This window comes from Psittacula echo, assembly GCF_963264785.1.
Source record: "Psittacula echo genome assembly, chromosome: 5".
Classification (NCBI taxonomy): Eukaryota; Metazoa; Chordata; class Aves; order Psittaciformes; family Psittacidae; genus Psittacula; species Psittacula echo.
The window spans coordinates 89,662,536-89,683,033 of NC_137739.1; the positions used below are offsets into that span (position 1 = coordinate 89,662,536).

The window sequence follows — 20,498 nt, forward strand, 5'->3', positions numbered from 1 at the left end:
GTCCCTCAGCCCTTCCCCATCACACTTGGGCTCCAGGAGAGCACTTCTGAGATGGGGAAAGGAGCCCAGCCCGCAGGCACGGCCGAGCTCTGGCAGCTCCACCAGCACCTCAGGGGCTCAGACACCGGGGATATGATCCCTAAATCCCCCGGGACACTGCCCTGGCCCCACATGGGGCTTCCCCCTGAGGAGCGGGCCTGCCTGTAGCCCCTGCCCTCCCCTCAGCCTCTTCTCTGCACCAAGGAACGCGGCCCTTGGGAGGGCGGGAGCTCGCCGCGGGTGGCGGGCGATGAGCAGCGGGCTGGGCCTGGAAGGGGTCGGGGGGAAACCAAATAATGGAGGAAAAAATAATTGCCGTTCGACGAGGATGGGATTCGAACCCACGCGTGCAGAGCACAATGGATTAGCAGTCCATCGCCTTAACCACTCGGCCACCTCGTCACGACAGTATGTTCTCCCGCCCAACCTATAAGGAAATACACCCACCGCCTCTGGCATCTTCTCCCGCCCGCCGCTCCCTCGCCGAGATGGCGCCGGTGGCGCTGCCCCTCGCCCGCACAAAGCGGAGCGAAGCCGCCGCATAGGGATCGAGCAGCCCTACGCGGGCCGGCCGCTGTCGCACCGGCCCCCTCGCTGCCATTGCGGGGAGCGCTGCTGAGGAGAAGTGCTGCAATGACAGGCGGCGTGCTGGCTGCTGGGGGTCGCCATGTTGTGCGGAGCGCTTGGCGGCGCCATGCTGTACGGCAGGCGCCACTGTGTGTCGTCACGACGGCGATTTGGCGCCAGGCGCAGGCGCGGCGGTTGGGTTTGAACAGGGGAGCGGCGGCTGGAGCGGCTTAGGGCTGTGAGGGCCGCGGGGGCCGCGGCAGCAGCGCTAGGTAAGAGCGGCCGAGGACGGGGCCTGGCGGGGAGAGACTGGGCCCGGGCAGCTCCTGAGGCCGCGGTCGTTGTCTGACAGCGAGCGGCGACGAGAGAGCTCGCGGACTAAAAAGCGGGAGGAGCGGGTGGGTCCCGGTGTGTGTGGAGAGGGTCGGGCCGGGGCCTGAGGAGATTTCATTGAGGGAGCGGGAGGCGTGAGGAGAATCGCCGCGTAAACTGGCGGGTGAATGCAAGGCTGATCAGCGCAGAGGGATTCCCGTTTGGGAAAACAGCGCTGGAAGTGACAATGTGGTTTAAATGAGCGTTTTAGCGGTCGTTCGGGACGGCGCTGCCGCCCGTCAGGGCGGTAAAGCAAACGATACGTGAGGGAAACGGCTCGAGAGTGAAAAGGGATCGTAAAGAGGGAATAAACAGATTCTTACTCGCTCTTAAAGGGGGGAAGACCGAGGAGGGCTTGGATGGTGAACGAACTGAAAAAATCATGGAGTGATTCCTTGTGTGCGCAGTGTGGAGTTAATTGTCAAATAGAAGAATAAAAAGAGGTGCTTTTTCATCAACAGAGTAACAAAGCAGCTCAGCTCGCTGCCATATGCCCATATGCTGTAGGTCAAAGATATGTAAAGTTGTAAAGATGTTGGAGCGAGTGCAGAGGAGGCCATGGGGATGCTGTGAGGGCTGGAGCAGCTCTGCTCTGGAGCCAGGCTGAGAGAGCTGGGCTGGGGCAGCCTGGAGAAGAGAAGGCTCCTGAAGGGGAGACCTGAGAGCAGCTCCCAGGCACAGGGGGTTGCTGTAACTGTGAGCAGGAATGACTGCGTGATCTCTGGGGTCCTGCAGACCTGGAGCTCGTGACTGTGAAATGCAAAGGCTGAGCAGGTCTGTGCAGAGCTCTCTCTTTCCACTTGTCAAACTTCATTGGCAGTTTTACAGATCACTTAATCCCAGTCTGGTTTGGGTTGGAAGGGACCTTAAAGCTCCTCCAGCTCCAACCCCTGCCATGGGCAGGGACACCTTCCACTGGAGCAGCTTGCTCCAAGCCCCTGTGTCCAACCTGGCCTTGAACACTGCCAGGGATGGGGCAGCCACAGCTTCTCTGGGCACCCTGTGCCAGCGCCTCAGCACCCTCACAGGGAAGAGCTTCTGCCTAAGAGCTCATCTCAGTCTCCCCTCTGGCAGGTTCAAGCCATTCCCCTTGGCCTGTCCCTACAGGCCCTTGTCCAAAGCCCCTCTCCAGGTTTCCTGTAGACCATTTAGGCACTGGAGCTGCTCTAAGGTTGGATGAGGCCCTGGGTGGCATGGTTTAGTGTGAGGTGTCCCTGCCCATGGCAGGGGAGTTGGAACCGAATGATCTTAAGGTCCTTTCCAACCCTAACTATTCTATGATTCTAACCAGCCCAGCTCTCGCAGCCTGGCTCCAGAGGAGAAGGTGACCACGGTTTCTCTTACAATGTTGCTTGCTGACATTTAGCAAGGAGAGAATAAAGTTATGTGATAAACTCTGTCAGATTGCTCATAGCTCTCCTGTAAGTGTGCTTGGTGGAGTTCTTGATGAAGGGATGTACACAGATAAAGATCATTGCTAACATCTAGGAAATGACACAGATAATTTCATCTATTGGACTTGTAGTGTTGATTCTGTGATATATACAATCATAGAATAGTTAGAGTTGGAAAGGACCTTAAGATCATCCAGTTCCAACCTCCCTGCCATGGTCAGGAACACCTCACACTAAACCAGGCCAGCCAAGGCTCTGTCTAGCCTGGCCTTGAACACCGCCAAGGATGGAGCATTCGCAGCCTCCCTGGGCAACCCATTCCAGTGCCTCACCACCCTCTCAGTAAAGAATTTCTTCCTTAGATCCAATCTAAACTTCCCCTGTTTCAGTTTGAACCCGTTACCCCTTGTCCTGTCACTACAGTCCCTAATGAATAGTCCCTCCCCAGCATCCCTATAGCCCCCCTTCAGATACTTCAGATATGAGGTCTCCAAGCAGCCTTCTCTTCTCCAGGCTGAACAGCCCCAACTTTCTCAGCCTGTCTCTATACAGGAGGTGCTCCAGTCCCCTGATCATCCTCGTGGCCTCCTCTGGACTTGTTCCAACAGTTCCGTGTCCTTTTTATGTTGAGGACACCAGAACTGCACACAATACTTCAAGTGAGGTCTCATGAGAGCAGAGTTGAGGGGCAGGATCACCTCCTTCGACCTGCTGGTCACGGTCCTTTTGATGCAGCCCAGGATACGGTTGCTTTCTGGGCTGCGAGCGCACACTGCAGCCGGTTCATGTTCATTTTCTCTAATGTATTTTTGGTGGTGTTTGTCAGGTCCATGGGAGACTGAATTACAAGGAATATTAACCAAGGAGTATTCAAAGCCCTGAGTTAGCTGTGTTTTACAAGAAACATGAAGCAACAGAAAGTCTGTATCCTGTCAGTGTGGGTTAATTTACGTGATCCCCTTACACAACTTACTATAAGCTCTGTGGTTTGCTGTGCTAGTGGGAGTTATTTGCATTCACATAGAATATTTTTGGGGTGTGGGAAGGATTGACTGAAAAATTGTGTGTAAGGTTTGATCTCCAACAGTGGCTGGAATCTGGACTTTAAACAGAAGTACACCTCACAATAAAACTTGAACTGTGAGCACAGCTCTTTTACAGTGTGGTATACAAAAATAGAATGGATTTGAGGCTTATTCTACTCCAGTGCATTTCTGTGACTAGAGAAAGATGGAGAGAAAAATGACAGCATCAAAGGCTCGTACCTACTTGTGGGTTTATGCAGTTTTCTCAGAGGTTTGTTAATGTTTTTGGATTGCAGTACCATATCCTTCGGAAATGGAGAAGGCTTATGCAGACCCTAACTTGGAAATGTAAGTTGAAACCTTGGAAGAATTTTATTGTGGTGTAAATATTTTTGTTGAGAAGCAAAACTTTTCTTAATCCCTGTGTGCATTTCGGTATCTCTCAAATGAAATGTGGTTTCCATTGTGAAGAAAAGGAGCAGGGGTTTATTTGATAATGTGTAGGAAAGCACAGAGGGAACCTCATAGCAGCAGATTGTCAGGACACTGGCTGACCCTGGCGTTCATCTGCTGAGTTTTCCAAAGCTTGTTTTTGGTGACTACTGCTGGGATGAATGATCTATTCTAAACAAGCTTCTTTACTTAACTTTACACTTGTAAAAAGAATGGAGAGATCAATTTCTTAAATACTGTTCAAGAGATATATTTTGGTTCAGGATTATGCTGTAACACCTGTTTCCCTTTCTTCCTCTGCAGTGACAACACAGAGAACATCCGAGGGAAGCGGCTGTCCTCTGTGAGTAACTTAAGGCATTTCTCAAAAGAAAACCATATGAGTGACTGAAGGAAAGAAATGGAAGCTGCAAAGAGGAGCTGGTTTTCTCCTCACAGCTGAAATAAAACATCCCAAAAGCAAAGAGAGAGCCTACTAGGTCAACTAGGGCACTGGTGGCTCTCAGAAACTCTCCAGCCAAGTCATCAGTCCTTGTTGTTGGAGCTGATCTTCTCAACTATATTTTCTTTTAGATTTTAAAGGCTCCACGAAATCCTCTGGATGATCTGGGAAATGGGAATGAATTGACACAGGTAGGTCTGTTATGTCCTTTCTCGCTGATGCTCTTCACACCTTCACTTTGCTTTTCAACTTGTCGCTGGTTGAACCATGTCACTAGAATAATGCAGATGTACAAACTCTTGTAATAACTGCTTGGGAGGATAATGTTTGGAATACTAAATATTACAAGGAAACCATGGAGTTTTTGTTGCACTTCTATTTTACATCTAAATATTTCTTCCATCAAGAAAAGAGGAATAAACAGAGATCAACAGGTATAACTTGCTCCTGCTGTAGCCTGACTTGGATTCACCAATTACAAACTGGTATAGTCAGTAAGAAGGTTTTACATCTGAAAAATCATCAGCCTGCCAAATTATTCCAAATAAAAGCTAAAAAATGAATGCTTTCATCCAGAAATACATTGGGGATACATTTCATGTTTATAGTGTCTCTTTTAGAAACTGTAATTATAGGCCTATTCAGTTTGGATTTCTTTCTAAATGATATTTCTACCAGGGCATGTTCTATGGACTGAGGTTCCAGTTGCATCACACGTTTATATGCTTTATCTGCTGCTGGTTACAGAACTTGAAAAGTCATTTTTTAGCATGCAGGACTTTCAGTGAAAAAGCCTCCCATAATTTCTCTATACTGTGCAATATGAGCTGAAGTATTCATGCACAGCACATCGATTTCATACCTTGGTTGAGTATAAAGAGCAGCTCACAGTCTTCATCTCAGCCTTAATGCCTGTTAACAGTGATGGGAAGTTCTGCTAAGGAGCAACAGGAGACTGTCATTGACATCACTCAGAACTGCTTGTGGAGCTGGCATCATTTTAAAAGAAATAAAGCATTTTACAAGCTTTGTTCATGTGGATATGAGAGGTAGTGCCTGGGATGTCAGTACTTTGTGTCTTCTTAAACAAGTGTTCCACTGTGCTGAGACTGAGCTATTTAGTTAGAGAAGCCTATTGCAGACAACTGCGCAGGAGTGGTATGATGGACTAGCTTTCCAGCACGTGTAATATTGCATCTTACATCTCTTGCAACAATGCATGACTATGGCCGTGTAGTCAATGACACCGTTTAAACATTTCTGTAGGAAAATGGTGACATTCTTTCAGGAATCCTTCCATTTCTCCCATAAAGACAAACCATTACTGGTTTGGGGTTTTTTTTCAGTTCTTGTAATGGAAAACTAAAGGAAAAACCCCCACAATTCTCTTGCTCAGCAGCTGCTTCTGTTTTCCCATGTATGGCAGATGATATGCCAGATAAAAATCCTATGACTGGTGTTCTGTTTCTTGCATTTAGAACCAGGCATTTCTCGCAAAGAGATGTTTAGATGTTAATTCTTATTTGATGGGCGTCAGGAGGAGCTAGAGAACTATAAAGCAGTTTAAGAAGCTGTTCAAAGTAGTTAAAAAATGCTGGTATTATCTGTTGTTATGTGTGGGACTTAGATTGTTGGGGTTTGGGGGTGGTTTTATTCTGTTGTGTTTCATGAAAAGCTATGCTTATTGTGGCTTACGGAGTTAGACCTGTCTTATGGGCATCAAACTGTCATGTTCTTTATTGTCAGGATATCAACATAGAGAAACGTAGGAGGAACTCCCGCCGTGTCAGCTTTGCCAACACCATAAAGTAAGTCTGGGCTGAAGGATGCGGATCTGCATCCTTTATTGAAGCATAAACTGCAGGCTGTGTCTTGGCATCGCCTAGAACTGCCTGCACTGAGAATTCCCAAATGTATGCAAGCAGCAGACTGGTGACTGTTGTTACACTGAGTTGATTTTGAGACTTAAGAGAGGAGCCCTTATGATTTTCTCTTCCAGCTGGAAAAAAACAGTTCAATGAATTTAATATAATCAGGAATTTTTTTATCCCATTAAGTTTTTTAGTGATTTCAATCTTAATGGTGATAATGGCAACTTCTCACTAGAAAATACAGTTAAGTTCAATACATTTCTGGTTTTTGATATCACATTTCAGAACATACCATGTGGAAAAGCTTTAAGTTAAGGCTGGTTTGTTTTGGATTGGTTTAATTTGCTTTGAAACAGATGGGTTTGTATTTTCAAAAGCTGTTGCTGTTTTTGTTCTTAGCTGCAGAGTCTTCCAGCCAGATCTTAAGAATAACACGGCAGAGAGACAAAATACAGGTAAATCTCCTTTTTCTCTTCCTGACAGGATTCACAGGCTATTAGCAATAGGATTTTAGCTTGAATTGAAGAAGTCAGACCTGTCAGTCCCAGGAAAACAACAGTATGCTCAGCTGCTTGTCCTGGACTGGCTAAAAATCTGGTAGTTACTGGTTCTGTGGACCTTGTGGCTCAGAAAAAGACATTTTTTTTTCCAGACAAAATTCATTTCCATCAACACAAGACTGAGCAGAATGTTCTGTTCATTCTGTCAAAAGATTGCCTAGCAAGAGTCTGAAAGGCTAATGCATTTTTCAAGTACTTGGCTTCTCTGGGGTTTTGCCATGATAAGAAGGCACTTAAGAGTGAGAACTTCAGAACATTCTGTTCTGTGCAGTTTACTCTTGTCTCTGGATGTTTTATACAATCATGTAAGTTAGAAAAGACCTTTAAGATCATCAAGTGCCAGGTTGGACGGGGCTTGGAGCAAGCTGCTGTAGTGGAAGGTGTCCCTGCCTGTGGCAGGGGGTTGGAACTGGATGAGCTTTAAGGTCCATTCCAATGCAAACCATTCCATGATCTAAGTCCAGCCATGTTCATGCTTCTTGTTGTAATGTTATCATTTTGTTTTTTAGAGTGTGCAGGAGATACAGAGAATGATGTCTTGAATGGGTAAGTTAAAAAGAATAATTCCCATGACTATAGAGCTCTGTCCTGCAAATACATTTCTTCACATGATATGCAAAATATTACCTCCCAAAGAACTGCTTTGTGTGTGTTTGTAGATGGAAAACTGGTCGGTGCTATTGGTGAAAGAAGGGATGCAGGGTGGAAAAAGGATTCAGCTGTGTTGATCACTCACAAAAAGATGTTAATTTCTGAAAAATTGAACAATTATTGCTTGAAACTGTTTCCTTTGAAAGCTGATTGCTTGGGAATGTTTCCCAGGAAAGACCTACCTGTTTCCATACCTGCTAGACAGAGTCTTTGCTATTTCTTACCATGACTTTTTCCCTCAGAGGCAGATGTTAGTCTGGCCTCAAAGTTCTTATCTAGATAAAACACAATGATGGGATTTTAAAAATCAAGAGGTAAGTGAAGGAACAGATTTATCAGAGAATTTTATCGTCCTGTGATAGATCTGATTTAAACAGGTTGAGACAGTTCCTATGGGTGAAGAATTCTATGGGGGAATTTCTTATGCTTAAAATACATAGCAAGGAAACAACTTGTGTACAGCTGTAGTTAACTCATGTTTTTAATGGTATCAACCCAAGATAGTAACACATATGTGTGTGTGCGTATACATATATCTATATACACATAAATGTAAATCTATATAATATGTATAAATAAAAATAAACCCCAGTACTCTAGCTAAGGTTTCTTGGCCTTGAAAGAGCAGTCAATAGAGCAGTGGAGAGCAGACTGCATTATAAGTTAGGCAGAAAACCACACAAGCTGGACACTGTATCTGGCTTTTTGTTTTACAGCAAAATGATTCCAGGCTTTAGGAATGCAGCTTCAATTCCCCAAAGAGAAAAGGAATAACTAAAAGTGGAAGGTCTGAGTTAAAAGTAAAGAATTCATCTTTGCTCTTTTTTCACTTGTCACGGAGGAATTAAAATGCCACCTGCATGTTGACCAGTGGCTGAGATAAGAGAAACTCTGGGGAAAATAAGATCTCACAAGTGGTGTTGGTGTCTGCTGCCAGCCCTGTCTGAGCTGTGCAGCAGAATTCTGTGCTCATCAGTATGTTGCTGAAGGTTTCTGGTGGTAAATCCTGGGATCACAGAATGAGTGGGGTTGGAAGGGGCCGTAAAGAAAATCCTCTAACAAACTGTTTACCTCACCTACCTCCTTTTGCAGAAATGAAGAAACTGAGGCTGTTCCCTGTGAGATCACTGGTGAGTCTGGAGATAGATTTAATAACAAAATTACTGTCTTTAGTTAAAACTCTTCACTCTGAATGATTTCATCATCTCTAACTGAGGTGATGGTTGCATAAGCAGGCTTTGTCCCATGAAGGTGTTGCCAGCATTGTACTGTAGAAGTCTGGGTGGCTCTTCACACACTGCAAGGAGTACTGCAAATGTAACTTTTCAGGATATATTTGGGCTTAACTGTACTTACTTAGTGGTATTTGTAAAATGAGTGCCCAGCTCTTCAGCTCAGTGGATAAAATAATAAGAAAGTAGTAAGAAAACAACAAAGGAAGTATTCCGTTTTCTTTCAACAGGGATGAACACTTTGCTTCATGCCCCTATCCAGGCACTGGTGCAGCAGACTGAGGTATGTGAAGAGTTTTATTTGATTTTGGTGCTGAAAATATCAGTGTCCAAAATATATTCCAATAATTTGTATAGTAAAGATGTAACTCAAGTGCATGAGAAGCTGGGCAAGGTTTTTACCTGCAGTTAGAGGGGGGAAAGGTGGAAACCACAAGATCCATAAGACTGATCCCTGAGACTCTGTAATTGTTCCATGCTTACTAAGATCTGTCTAGATATGAAGTCATTGCCCAAGAGTAAAACTAAGACATATTCTTTCCAAAAAAGGCATTTAAATATGATATGCTCTAAGAATTAAGTTGTCCTTTCCTTGAATGTGTTCTTGCTTGTCAAGGAGGACCCAAACCAATTGTTCTTTCCCCCAAAAGATGTAAAGCTCAAGCTGTAACCTTAGTACTGCATCAATTGACTGTTGTTTCAAAGAGAATAAACCATTGTATCACTGGGTTTCAGTGTCAGTAACTAATTTCTTCATCCTGTGTGTTTCTGGTTGGGTTTTTTCCAGTGGTATGATGCAGACGATGCCACTCAAAGACAAAACAGGCACAACACCACCTTCATCTTTTCAGAGGAGAATGAAATGGATATGACAGCCAGTCACACCGCTGTCATCACACGTAACCTGAAGAACAACCAGGCTGACAACACTGAGAAAATAGATATCAAATCCTTTCTGGCGGGGCTAAGCTCTAACAGTGGGAAGGCAGAAGGGAGCCAAGAATTCCAGTTTTTCTCTGATCCTACAAGCCATTTGCGTCCACCTTCAGAACAGAAAGAAGATGCTGCTACTGTAAAAAAAATAGACTTCAACGAGTTTTTGATGAGCCTGAAGTCAAACAAGAAGACTCTCAGCCCTGTGGAGGGCCCTGAGAAAGAGAACGTTTTCTTTATCCCTTCTCAAGTCCCAGAAGCTGTGGCACCATCATCAGTGGAATTTGCATATTCCAATGAGCCACTGGACACCTGCAACGTGACCAAAGTCTTTAGAGAGGAAGATGATGGGATGGAAGTGACCAAATGCCAGGGGTCTTTTGTCAAAGCCATGTTTTCTTCTCAAGCTCCACCACAGCAATTACAGTGTGAGGATGTCACCAAGGCCTTTGCAGATGATGGGATGGATATGACAACCAGTCACACTGCAAAGGTGTCTTTTCCCTCCTCCAGTGTTGGGAATCAAAGTCTGAACTTCCAAAAGGATTTCCCATCCACAGAGTTGGACAATTCCACGTTAAAGAGACCATCTCATCAGCACTTAATTGTTCAGCAGGACACTCAGCTTTGTACAGACAGAAAACCACTTCAAGACAGGCAAGATCCCACCATGCTGCGAGCTGCTAAACAAGAGGCCAGAGCAGTGGCCACCATCCCAGGAACTATTTCTTCGGAGACTGTCTTCCGAGGTGATAAAACTATTGATGTGTCTAAATGTGAGGACATGGAAATAACTGGGAATTACACAGATGTCGTCTATAGTGACAGTACCAAAGAAATGAACAGTTCACATCTTAAAGCTTTTGAAAACCCAGTTAATGCAAACACTGTGCTGGCAGAACACAGCCATGTGGCACATGATGGTAGGGACATTGCAAAGAGCCTGACAGCTTCAGATCACGGAGCTCCTGCATTGTATAAAACCAGTGCACTTGAAGTGCCCTCAAGCTCGGATGAACCAATCGAGAAAGTGTCCCAGGATCATGGGAATGCTTCAGTGAATGCTGGCTTTGATTCCTGTACAAATCCAGCATCCTGTGGGGTTCCCAAGAGCAGACTCCAGCACAGGCTAGGGAACTCGCAGCTTGTTTCTCTGCCAGGTGAGAAGACAGTGATATTCTCAGGAGAAGACATGGACCTGACCAAGGCCTGTGTTGTCAAGAATGCTGACAGCGAATCTCCCACTGAAGTGTTCACCTCTGTCCCCTGCAAACCTCATTTTCTCGGTAACAGATCTACATGTCCCAGTTCAAATGAGCAGGAAGAAATGGAAATAACCAAGTGCCATGCTGTTGTCATTGATGATCATGGCAAGAAGATAACTGCAGAAGCAAAACAAATGCATTGTAAAATAATTCCAAGAAAGAACCAGAACACAAATGTCAGTGAAAGTGCAAATTATTCAGATATGGACAAGGAAAATTGTGAGGTGATCAGTACCAATGGGATTGTTAAAAGAAGCCAGGCTGGGAAATTGCATACTATGGATCTTGAGATGGTTGAGAAGCAGCTTGGAAAACCAAACTTTCAAGGAAGTGGTGCAAGTTCCTGTGCAAAGACTTTGTGTCCATTGCAAGAGCAAAAGAGAGAAGTCTCTGAGAACAGCGTCACCAAATCCTCTGCCTTTGTGTCTTTGGAAAGTCAAAAAGTTATGGCACAACCTTTGGGAAAAAGCCTTCTAAATGCTTCAGTTTCCAGCACAAATGACAGAACAGGCACATTTTCAGGGGAACAAAACAGAAACATGACCAAAACTCATCCTCCTGCCTTTGCTGCTGCTCCTCCTGAGAATGCAGTACAAGAACATGGGAATAATCATAACCACAGTAAAGTTATTTATATATATAAAGTGTTATCCCAGCCACTGCAGAACCAGACCTCCCAGTGCTCCACCAGTTCTGGTGTAGGGATCATGACTCAGACTGCAGCAGTAGAACGCGTGGCTTTGAAAACGAACACCAATAATCAAACTGTTACTCCTTTGGCTCCAAATGGTTCATTTATTCCCAGTAATGAGCCTGCTCCCTCTGGAATGAATGGGAATGAACAGCATGGAACAGCATTAGGACTAAATGCTAGTGGCCAAAGCTCAGGCAAGCAGGAGAAAGATTCTAGGAGAGATTTTGCAGTTGGTAAAACAGTTTCTTCTGAGGAGGCTTTTAAAAGCCCCCACGGAGCTGGTGGCCTGTGCTTGAGGGGAGCTGAGGAGCCAGTTGAGGCCACTGCCCTTGAACCACACGTGGGACATGCCCAAGTGCCTTTGTTCTTTGAGAAGTCAGTTGTGTTTCCCTCTGGTGAAAACATGGACTTGACAGGAAACATCACTGCTGCTTTATCAGCAAGAAAAGCGGTACCTGGATTCAGTGTTCAGGATGAAAACAAAATAATATCCTTACGTAAAGGGGTCACAATGACAGTGAATCCTCAGGAACAGCCTGTGTGTGATGTGCACTCCTTGGTAGCTGGCAAGAAAACATTAACCATGGGTGGTTTAAAACATCTGCCTCTTCCAGATGAGACCATATTCTCAGAAGATGCTGACATGGACATCACCAGGAGCCACACAGTGTCAGCAGACAACAAAGTAACTGTGCAGCTTAGAAGTTCCAATGATGACCCATCCTTAATTGCTGGAGATAAAACTTGTGTTTTTACCTACAATAATGATATGGAAATAAGCAGACTGAATACTGCTGCAATTGATAAACCTATGGAAAAGACTGGGTCTCTAGGAATACTTGACACAGCTAAAAAGACTGGAAGGAAAAGCTTGAAGGGAACAGCAGGGGAAAAGACTGTTTTGTTTTCACTGAATGATGACGATAATGACATGGAGATCACAGAGAGCCATACAGCTGCCATAGGCCATGAAATGGTCTTGCAGAATGAGGCAGGGCTTCAATCCCTCTCTTCAGCTCATCCCATTAAAACTGCTATGTTCACAAGCAGTCAGGCTGACACGGACACTATCAGGTCTTGCTCTGCTGATAAAATTGCTGTAAAAGTTGCATGTGATGATAAACCAAAGTGGGATAAGGTGGTTGGAGACCAGGTGCTTTCAAATGGTGAAGCTACTGTGTTTGCTCTGGATGATATGGATATCACTAGAACCCATCATGTAGCTTTGGGAGAAGATCACCTGCCAGGTAGGCAGCTCCATGGGGCTGTTCCTGTGACTCCCACAGCGATGTTCACAAGTAACCAGGCTGAGATGGAAATAACTGAGTCTCACCCTGTTGATCAAAGTGTTGCAAGAGGCTTTTGTGAGGACAGACTGAAAATGGCCCAACAGCTAGGACAGGAGGCTGTGGTAGGTTCCAAAACTGTCATTTTCACTTTGGTTGAGGACGTGGAGTTTACTAAAGCTCAGGCAGCAGTGATGCATGGTGAAGTGGTGCTGTGCAGAGAGTCCATCCCAGCCAGGTCTGCAGCTCCTGCTGATAAAACCGTTGTGTTCACCCACAACCAAGATGATATGGAAATAACTGCATCTCACACTGTTGCTGTTAATAACAATATCAGTGGATTGGACCAGGAGGCATCACAGAAGAGCACTCAGCAAGCAGACTTGCACTGTGGCTTGTCTTCTTGCAGAGATAAAACAGACTCCTCACATCCCGGAGACCTGAATGGTGAGTGTCATCCAAAATCTAAGGATAAGCCCAGCATTCCCTCTTCTGCCTCATCAGCCTCAGTGTTCCCTAACAAGAAAGGAGCTATCCCAGTCCCCAGTGGCACACCACCAAATCCTGTGTGTTCTGTCTCACCTCCAGAAGAGACCATGGATATGGGGGCACCACAGGATGTGGACCTTCCCATGGATAATTCTGTCCCTGTGAGCAGGGAGCAGGATCTCATTCCACCAGAAACCCTGAACTCAAAGGGAAAATCTTCCAAACTTCCAGATAAGGGTCCCACGGATTGTGTGGAGGGAACTGGTGATCTGGCATCCCATGTTTCACTTCCCAATCCAGCAATGGAGCATTCTCCAGATGCATGTAGTTCAAAGGGAAACCAAGGACTAGAAGAGGACTCATGTAGAGGTGAAGATTTAGCTACAGACTCGGGCTTGGCTGGAGCAAATCTTGTTACTGTTTCTGACAAGGAGTCAAAGGAAAACCAGGGGCTGTCAGCTGAAGGGGAGACACCACCAAAAGACTTTCACATCAACTCTGACCAAACAAAGCAACTTGTGGTCCATGACAGTCCAAGAGATCGAGCAGACCCCACTCGTGCCTCTGACTTCTCAGGTATCTTAAATATTTGTTCAAAACTGAGGAATATTAGAAGGAAATCTGCAGTTTTCCCTGTTTCTGAAACTGCTCTTTCTGGCCAGTTGCCCAGCTCCTCAGCTCAGCGAGAGGATACTTTGAGGGTAGGGAAAAATACTCTAAATGAACCAAGAAATACCAAAGAGAAGGAGGACACATGCCTTGAATCTGGAGCTGTTCCCACAGGTGCACATTTAGGCACGGCCTTAAAGGATCCATTCCAAGGCATAAATGTCCCTCTGGGTATCTTCCAGCCTAAGTTACCCAACAGAAGGAATCCTTCTGTTTCTAGTGGCCAAGACACAAATACAAAGTCCTCAGACAAAAGAGAAGCACCAGTTTCAGAAGGAACCGCTGGTGAAACTCCCAGTAACAAGAAGCCTGTGTGGCAGAACTTCAGCCCCTCTCAGTTTATAGCAGAAGAATTTCTTCCTGTCTGCCTAGAAGAAATGGATTCAAATGAATCTGGAAGCTCTGAGCTCGTGGAAAATAACTGCAATGGGATAAGCAAAACCCCAGTCTCTCACAATGAAAAGACTCAAACTGAAGAGACAAAACCTTGCAACACAAAAAGAGCTTTGGAACAAGATGAGGAGCATCCTCAAAGTCCAAAGAAGACCAAGAGGGATGAAAACTTGCGTGGTGAGGCCTCTCAACACCTGCAGGTGAGCTGAATCCCTCCTTGTAAGGGTACAGTGGGCACTAACAGGGCTTTTGTTACACCCCAAAGTTGAAACATCTGTTGGTAGGTTTCCTTTTTCTCTTAACCCCCCATTTGCTGTAATTTTGCAATGTCATCCCTGTATTATTTATAAGGGAGATACCAATTTTAAACCATTCTCCATAGCATCCTTCTGATCCTTTCTTGACTAAATACTCCTCATCCTCTGTCCTAAACTATTTACTATTTGTCACTTCGCTATAGTGATAGAGTAACACCTGAAGCAACTATTTAGCATCCAAAGATGGATGTTGAGTTTAAATCAGCTCTTTTAGATAGCACAAATAGGGATTCAGTCCAGAAAATATGTGCAAATATGGAACATTGATCTGAAACATTCATCTGACCTTACAAATAAGTTTGTCATCATCACTAGAAACTTTCTAGTTCCAAAAGCTGGAGGAGTGTTCTTGGACTGCAAAATGAAGAAAGGATTTGGCAGCTTTACTTCCTAAATGTCATTGTAGGAAATAACTTGTCTGGCCACGCACTGCTTTGCCATGCTGATTAGATATCAAATGTACCCGTGCTAAAAATGAAACAAGTATGAATGTCAGGAAACATCTACAGTGAACTCCTGATCAACTTCTATTTTGTATAACTCTTTATTTCTTTTGAACTTGGTGACATTAGGTGACTCTTGGTGCTGTGTCTCAAAGCCAAGCAGAAATTCCTGAGGGTGAAGATCCTCCAAATCTCTCAGCTAAAAGCCCTGACTGTACCCTCGCCAGCACCAGCAGCTCTCTGGATTCTGTTAAGGCTGACGCAGAACTAACAAGTAAGATTCCCTTTGTGGTACCAGTCCCAAACCTTTTGTTCTTCATGCTTCATCAAGGAAGAGCCCCACCAGTAGTACCTGTTTTAATCCCAGGTTGTATGGGGCTTAGAGCAAGCTGCTCTAGTGGAAGGTGTCCCTGCCTGTGGCAGGGGTTGGAACTGGATGAGCTTTAAGGTCCCTTCTAACCCAGACCAGTCTGGGATTCTATAATTCAATTTGGGATTGCCCATGGCACAACTGCCAGCCAGGTACCATGCCTTTATGGTCTGGCTGACAGTTCAGGCTGTTCAAGAAGAACCAAGATGGGAAGCAAAAGGAGCAGAATTTAGGTCCAGCTTTGATTTCAAAGGCTAGTTGGGCTGATGAGACTGTTCAGTTTCCTTAGCAAAGCCCCAGCTCAAACTGCTGGCCCAAAGGTAATTTTAAGCTGGTTCCATGCAGAATGAGTCTGCACCCCTTGGTGCTGTGCTGTTGGAAAAAGACTCCTCAGAGTGCGTTGGAGGGACAGGCTCTAAGCAGATTCACCCTCAGGTTTAATTACCTGACACCCAACAGTGAGGCAGAAATCTGTTGGTCATTTGATAAGGAATATTTCACCTCGGCTTTCAAAACCAATCTAATTTTGGCCACGTGCACCCTTATCCAGCAGAAGTTGGGCTCTTTCCTTTGAGTGAGAAATGAGCCCTGTGACCTGGAGTGCAGTGGTTTCACCTTGAGAGCTGCTGGCAGCTCAGATGCTCTTTGGTCTCTGGCTGCACAGGATTCCCTCTGTGAACAGGTTGGAGTCTCCTTCTCAGCCCTGGTACTCTTTAGTATATTACATTTGGCTTTCCTCTCACAGAAGGTGAACTGTTATTTCACTGCCACTGTGACACAGATTTTATGTTACATTAGATTCTTCATCCAGACGTCCTTATGTGTTCCAAGTAGTTGTTTCCTCAGGTACTTCATTCAGCACTGGAAACACACGCATAAAGGTCAAAACTCTACATTAATATTGCTTTTTTTCCCTAAAGTTAATGAGCCTAGGTTCATATTTCTGTAGGAACATTATTAACCCCAGCAATGTGCCCCCTCTCTTTGTTTCTTGATTAGTCCAGCGAAGCAGTCGGATGGAGTCTCAGCTTCTCAATGACAGCATCTGTGAGGATAACTTACGGGAGGTATGTAAATGGCCGAGTGATGCCAACTTCTTGTCCTAACAGGAAAAAACTTGTGTGTGTATGTGCAAATAAGTGTTCTTGCTTGGAAAATGTGCTCATCTGTAGGTTTTCCCCAATCTTTGCAGAAATTTCAGAGTGGTGTTATCACAGTTGGGGAGTTCTTTACACTGGTTCAAGTCCACGTTCCAATTCAGAAGCCCCGGCGGAGCCATATTCCAGCCAGTGTGAGTATCCATTGATATCCATCACATCATTGACCTTAAAGACACCTTATTTCATATAAGCTTTCTTAAGATTGGGCAGAGAAGAGATTCAGAGCAGCCCTGCAGAGAAGGACTTGGGGGTGTTGGTCGATGAGAAAATGACCATGAGCCGGCTGCAGTGTGCGCTCGCAGCCCAGAAAGCAACCGTATCCTGGGCTGCATCAAGAGGAGCGTGACCAGCAGGTCGAAGGAGGTGATCCTGCCCCTCTACTCTGCTCTCGGGAGACCTCACTTGGAGCATTGTGTGCAGTTCTGGGGTCCTCAACATAAAAAGGACATGGAACTGTTGGAACAAGTCCAGAGGAGGCCACGAGGATGATCAGGGGCTGGAGCACCTCCCGTATGGAGACAGGCTGAGAAAGTTGGGGCTGTTCAGCCTGGAGAAGAGAAGGCTGCGTGGAGACCTCAGAGCAGCCTTCCAGTATCTGAAGGGGGCCTACAAGGATGCTGGGGAGGGACTCTTCATCAGGGACTGTAGTGACAGGACAAGGGGTAACGGGTTCAAACTGAAACAGGGGAAGTTTAGATTGGATCTAAGGAAGAAATTCTTTACTGAGAGGGTGGTGAGGCACTGGAATGGGTTGCCCAGGGAGGTTGTGAATGCTCCATCCTTGGCGGTGTTCAAGGCTAGGTTGGATGAGGCCTTGGGTGATATGGTTTAGTGTGAGGTGTCCCTGCCCATGGCAGGGCGGTTGGAACTGGATGATCTTAAGGTCCTTTCCAACCCAAACCATTCTATGATTCTATGATTCTAAGATGAGTGTTTCAGATATGAGCATTTGTGCACATTTTGCAGCCAAGTCAATTTCCAATGGGATGCTGGGGCTGGTCTCTGGTGTCTGCCTGGATTTCACAAATGTAGTGTGAAATGGGTAATGTGGTGTGAATGGGCTCCTTAGTTTTCTTTATATAAAGAAAAAAGTTTCCTATTTCAGAAACAGAGGAAGTTTGTTAGAAAGTTTACAATGTTTAGCATTCACATACATAGGGATTTAGTTCAAATCCTTCCATTTCCTGCTGCTTCCTACAGTTTCTACTGGCACAGTGAAGGATGCACTGGGGCATGAAAAATGCACTGTAGCATGGAAAATGCACTGGGGCATTTTGACACTGATTTGGGAGTTTCTTTAATGCCAGAACTTTATTCTAGGCTGCTGAGAACTTTTCAACAGTGTGTTCAAAGTTAAACTTAAGTTCTATTGAGATTTGATCTTCTTTTTGCCAAGAGAGTGGTGTGACACCCCTTTTAATATGAATTGTTAATATGTCTTTATGGTAAGAAGTGTAAGAGTGAGGTAGTTACCATATATGCAGGAGTGTGGTCAAGATCATATTCTTCACCTGGACAGTAGTATATCTGTGAAAATTCATACTTGTGGAATTCATTCTAGGACTCAGACTAGTTGAACACTGGCTCCTGTATAACCAAGTCTTATGGCTGTAAGATGTCACATTGTCAGGGCAAATATGTCGGTAGAATATTCACATTAGAAATGGAGATGTCTTCTGGGAGCTAAGGACTAAAGCTGTGGGCCTTGTTTTGTTAGTCTGCAGAAAGCCAGAGCACACAACTGATTGGGGGGGGGCACACACAGCAGTGGGGTGTTCTGCCTTGCTTCATACAAGAGACTTCATCAGAGACTGTAGTGGTAGGGCAATGGGTGATGGGTTCAAACTGAAACAGGGGAAGTTCAGGTTGGAGAAAGGCAGAAGCTCTTCCCTGTGAGGGTGCTGAGGTGCTGGCACAGGGTGCCCAGAGAAGCTGTGGCTGCCCCATCCCTGGCAGTGTTCAAGGCCAGGTTGGACACAGGGGCTTGGAGCAAGCTGCTCTAGTGGAAGGTGTCCCTGCCTGTGGCAGGGGTTGGAACTGGAGGAGCTTTAAGGTCCCTTCCAACCCAAACCACTCTGGGATTCTATGCCAACTGAATAAAATGCCTGTGTGTCAGCTTAGGAAGTGCTGTAAAGTAAAAAGTGTCTGTTTTAAAGTTCTTTAAAACTGTCACAACAAAAGAATAAAAAATGATTTAAAAGAATCACAACTAGGTTAATATCATTTGTATTGACTAAGTTGCCTTTTTTTCCCTGTTGCACAAAAATAAAGATTCCAGGCCTTTTGCTGCTTTCTGTACATGAATTGGAAGTTACTGTTTCTGACAAATACACATCTTTTTTTCCTGTTTCTTCACACTTCTCCTCTGTTCCCCTCAGGGTGCAGTCAGTGCAGCTCCTACCCCACAAGACCTCATGTACAGCCAGTATGTGCATCGCCCCAAGCTGCGTATTTATGAAGAAGATTGCCAGGCCCTTTCTCAGCTGATAAAGGAGTAAGTGGGGTTTTAGTCCTAAAGTATATTAGTCATTTTATTTTTTCAGCTCTGCTTGCATGCAGAGTGGCCTGAAGAGAGTTAATGCATTATATACAGGAGAAATAAAGAATGCTACTTGACCTGCTTTGTGCTGGCAGCCAGTTTATTGCAGGTTTAGGGGGCATAGGGCTAATCCTGGGGAAGAGCTGTGGTTGTGGAGATACTGAAGGTTGTGTTTTTCCTCAAGTAATTGATCTTTCAATAATAGAGTGTTTCAGTGACATGTCAGAAGAGTTAAACTTGTAAAATTGTATCCAAATGATCAAACATAGAAAGCAGAATCATAACAGGTCACAGTCTGTTGTTAGTTCCAATATGCCAGTGTTTATCAGATTGAAATAGTGTTATTGCAATTTATTTCCTTATCTGAAGGACACTTCTGGTTCATTCTGCTTTTCACAATTTCTGTACAAAATCAAGTTTTTTATGATAGAATTTAAAATCAGTACTAAGGTTTTTGATTGCTCAGAACCTCTTTGGCACCACTTCCTCGTTCTTTGGCTCCCCACCTCCTGTTCAGACCTGCCCTCAACCAAAAGACTATAGGAAATGAACTTTGAGTTATGTGCCAGTTTATCCAGCATGGTCCCCATTCAATCAAGGCTTTTGAGGGTCTCTCCAAGCTGTGAAACCCAACTAAATGAAATCATTTACGTGTCCATGTTTTAATTAAACAGGGGAATTGATTGTGCAAATACCAATGTGCTGCTTTATGTGCTCAGTGGAGTTGTATCAAGACTTTATTTCAACTGTGGTTTTCCCCATATTTCAGGTTAAAACAATGTGCAAATGTCCAGGATCAGCTCCTGGTGAATGTGAATAAGACTTTGTGGGAAGTAATGAGAACCTGCTCTGATGAAGAGGTAATGCTGCATGAAGAGATAATGTTGTTTCTTCCATACTGAAGAAATAAGGTTAATTTTTATGTCCTCAAATAAACTGAGAACCAGAATGGTCACAGAATAACAGCAGGCAGGTAGGTGATACATGGCAAAATATTTTCTGAATGGAAAACTGCTATGAGGACTTCCAGTAGGTCAGAAGAATGCAAGGATATGTGCCCTTTAAAATATATTAAAGGGAATATGCTGGTATAAAACAATGAAACTTGGTAATTCAAGTAGATAATTCAGGTTAGTTGAGGGCAGAACAGAGAAGATAGAGTTTAGATGGGCCTAAGTGCCATTTTGGAAGGAAAGAGCGAACTGCTCTCACTGCAGAGACTCTGTTACTCCATTAGTGGAGCAGAATAATCTATTAATTGCTTATTTAGTTCAGAAAGACACCTGATGTTGCAGGATGTATAAGGAACAGAAAATATGTGTCATTACACAAAA

The 20,498-nt window shown here is 44.7% G+C and overlaps 1 protein-coding gene across 1 annotated transcript in view; it reads left to right on the forward strand.

Moving 5' to 3' along the window:
• Nucleotides 1-793: 793 nt before the first annotated feature.
• KNL1 (kinetochore scaffold 1) overlaps nt 794-20,498 on the forward strand; it is a 28,580-nt gene continuing 8,875 nt past the window's right edge. The window contains exons 1-15 of the mRNA XM_080619464.1: nt 794-878; nt 3,694-3,745; nt 4,154-4,193; nt 4,424-4,483; nt 6,039-6,100; nt 6,563-6,618; nt 7,233-7,269; nt 8,467-8,504; nt 8,837-8,889; nt 9,394-14,535; nt 15,225-15,369; nt 16,465-16,532; nt 16,658-16,756; nt 19,004-19,119; nt 19,934-20,024. Coding sequence (XP_080475590.1) covers nt 3,711-3,745; nt 4,154-4,193; nt 4,424-4,483; nt 6,039-6,100; nt 6,563-6,618; nt 7,233-7,269; nt 8,467-8,504; nt 8,837-8,889; nt 9,394-14,535; nt 15,225-15,369; nt 16,465-16,532; nt 16,658-16,756; nt 19,004-19,119; nt 19,934-20,024 — 6,042 coding nt within the window. The 5' untranslated portion in view covers nt 794-878; nt 3,694-3,710. The remainder of the gene's footprint in view (nt 879-3,693; nt 3,746-4,153; nt 4,194-4,423; nt 4,484-6,038; nt 6,101-6,562; nt 6,619-7,232; nt 7,270-8,466; nt 8,505-8,836; nt 8,890-9,393; nt 14,536-15,224; nt 15,370-16,464; nt 16,533-16,657; nt 16,757-19,003; nt 19,120-19,933; nt 20,025-20,498) is intronic.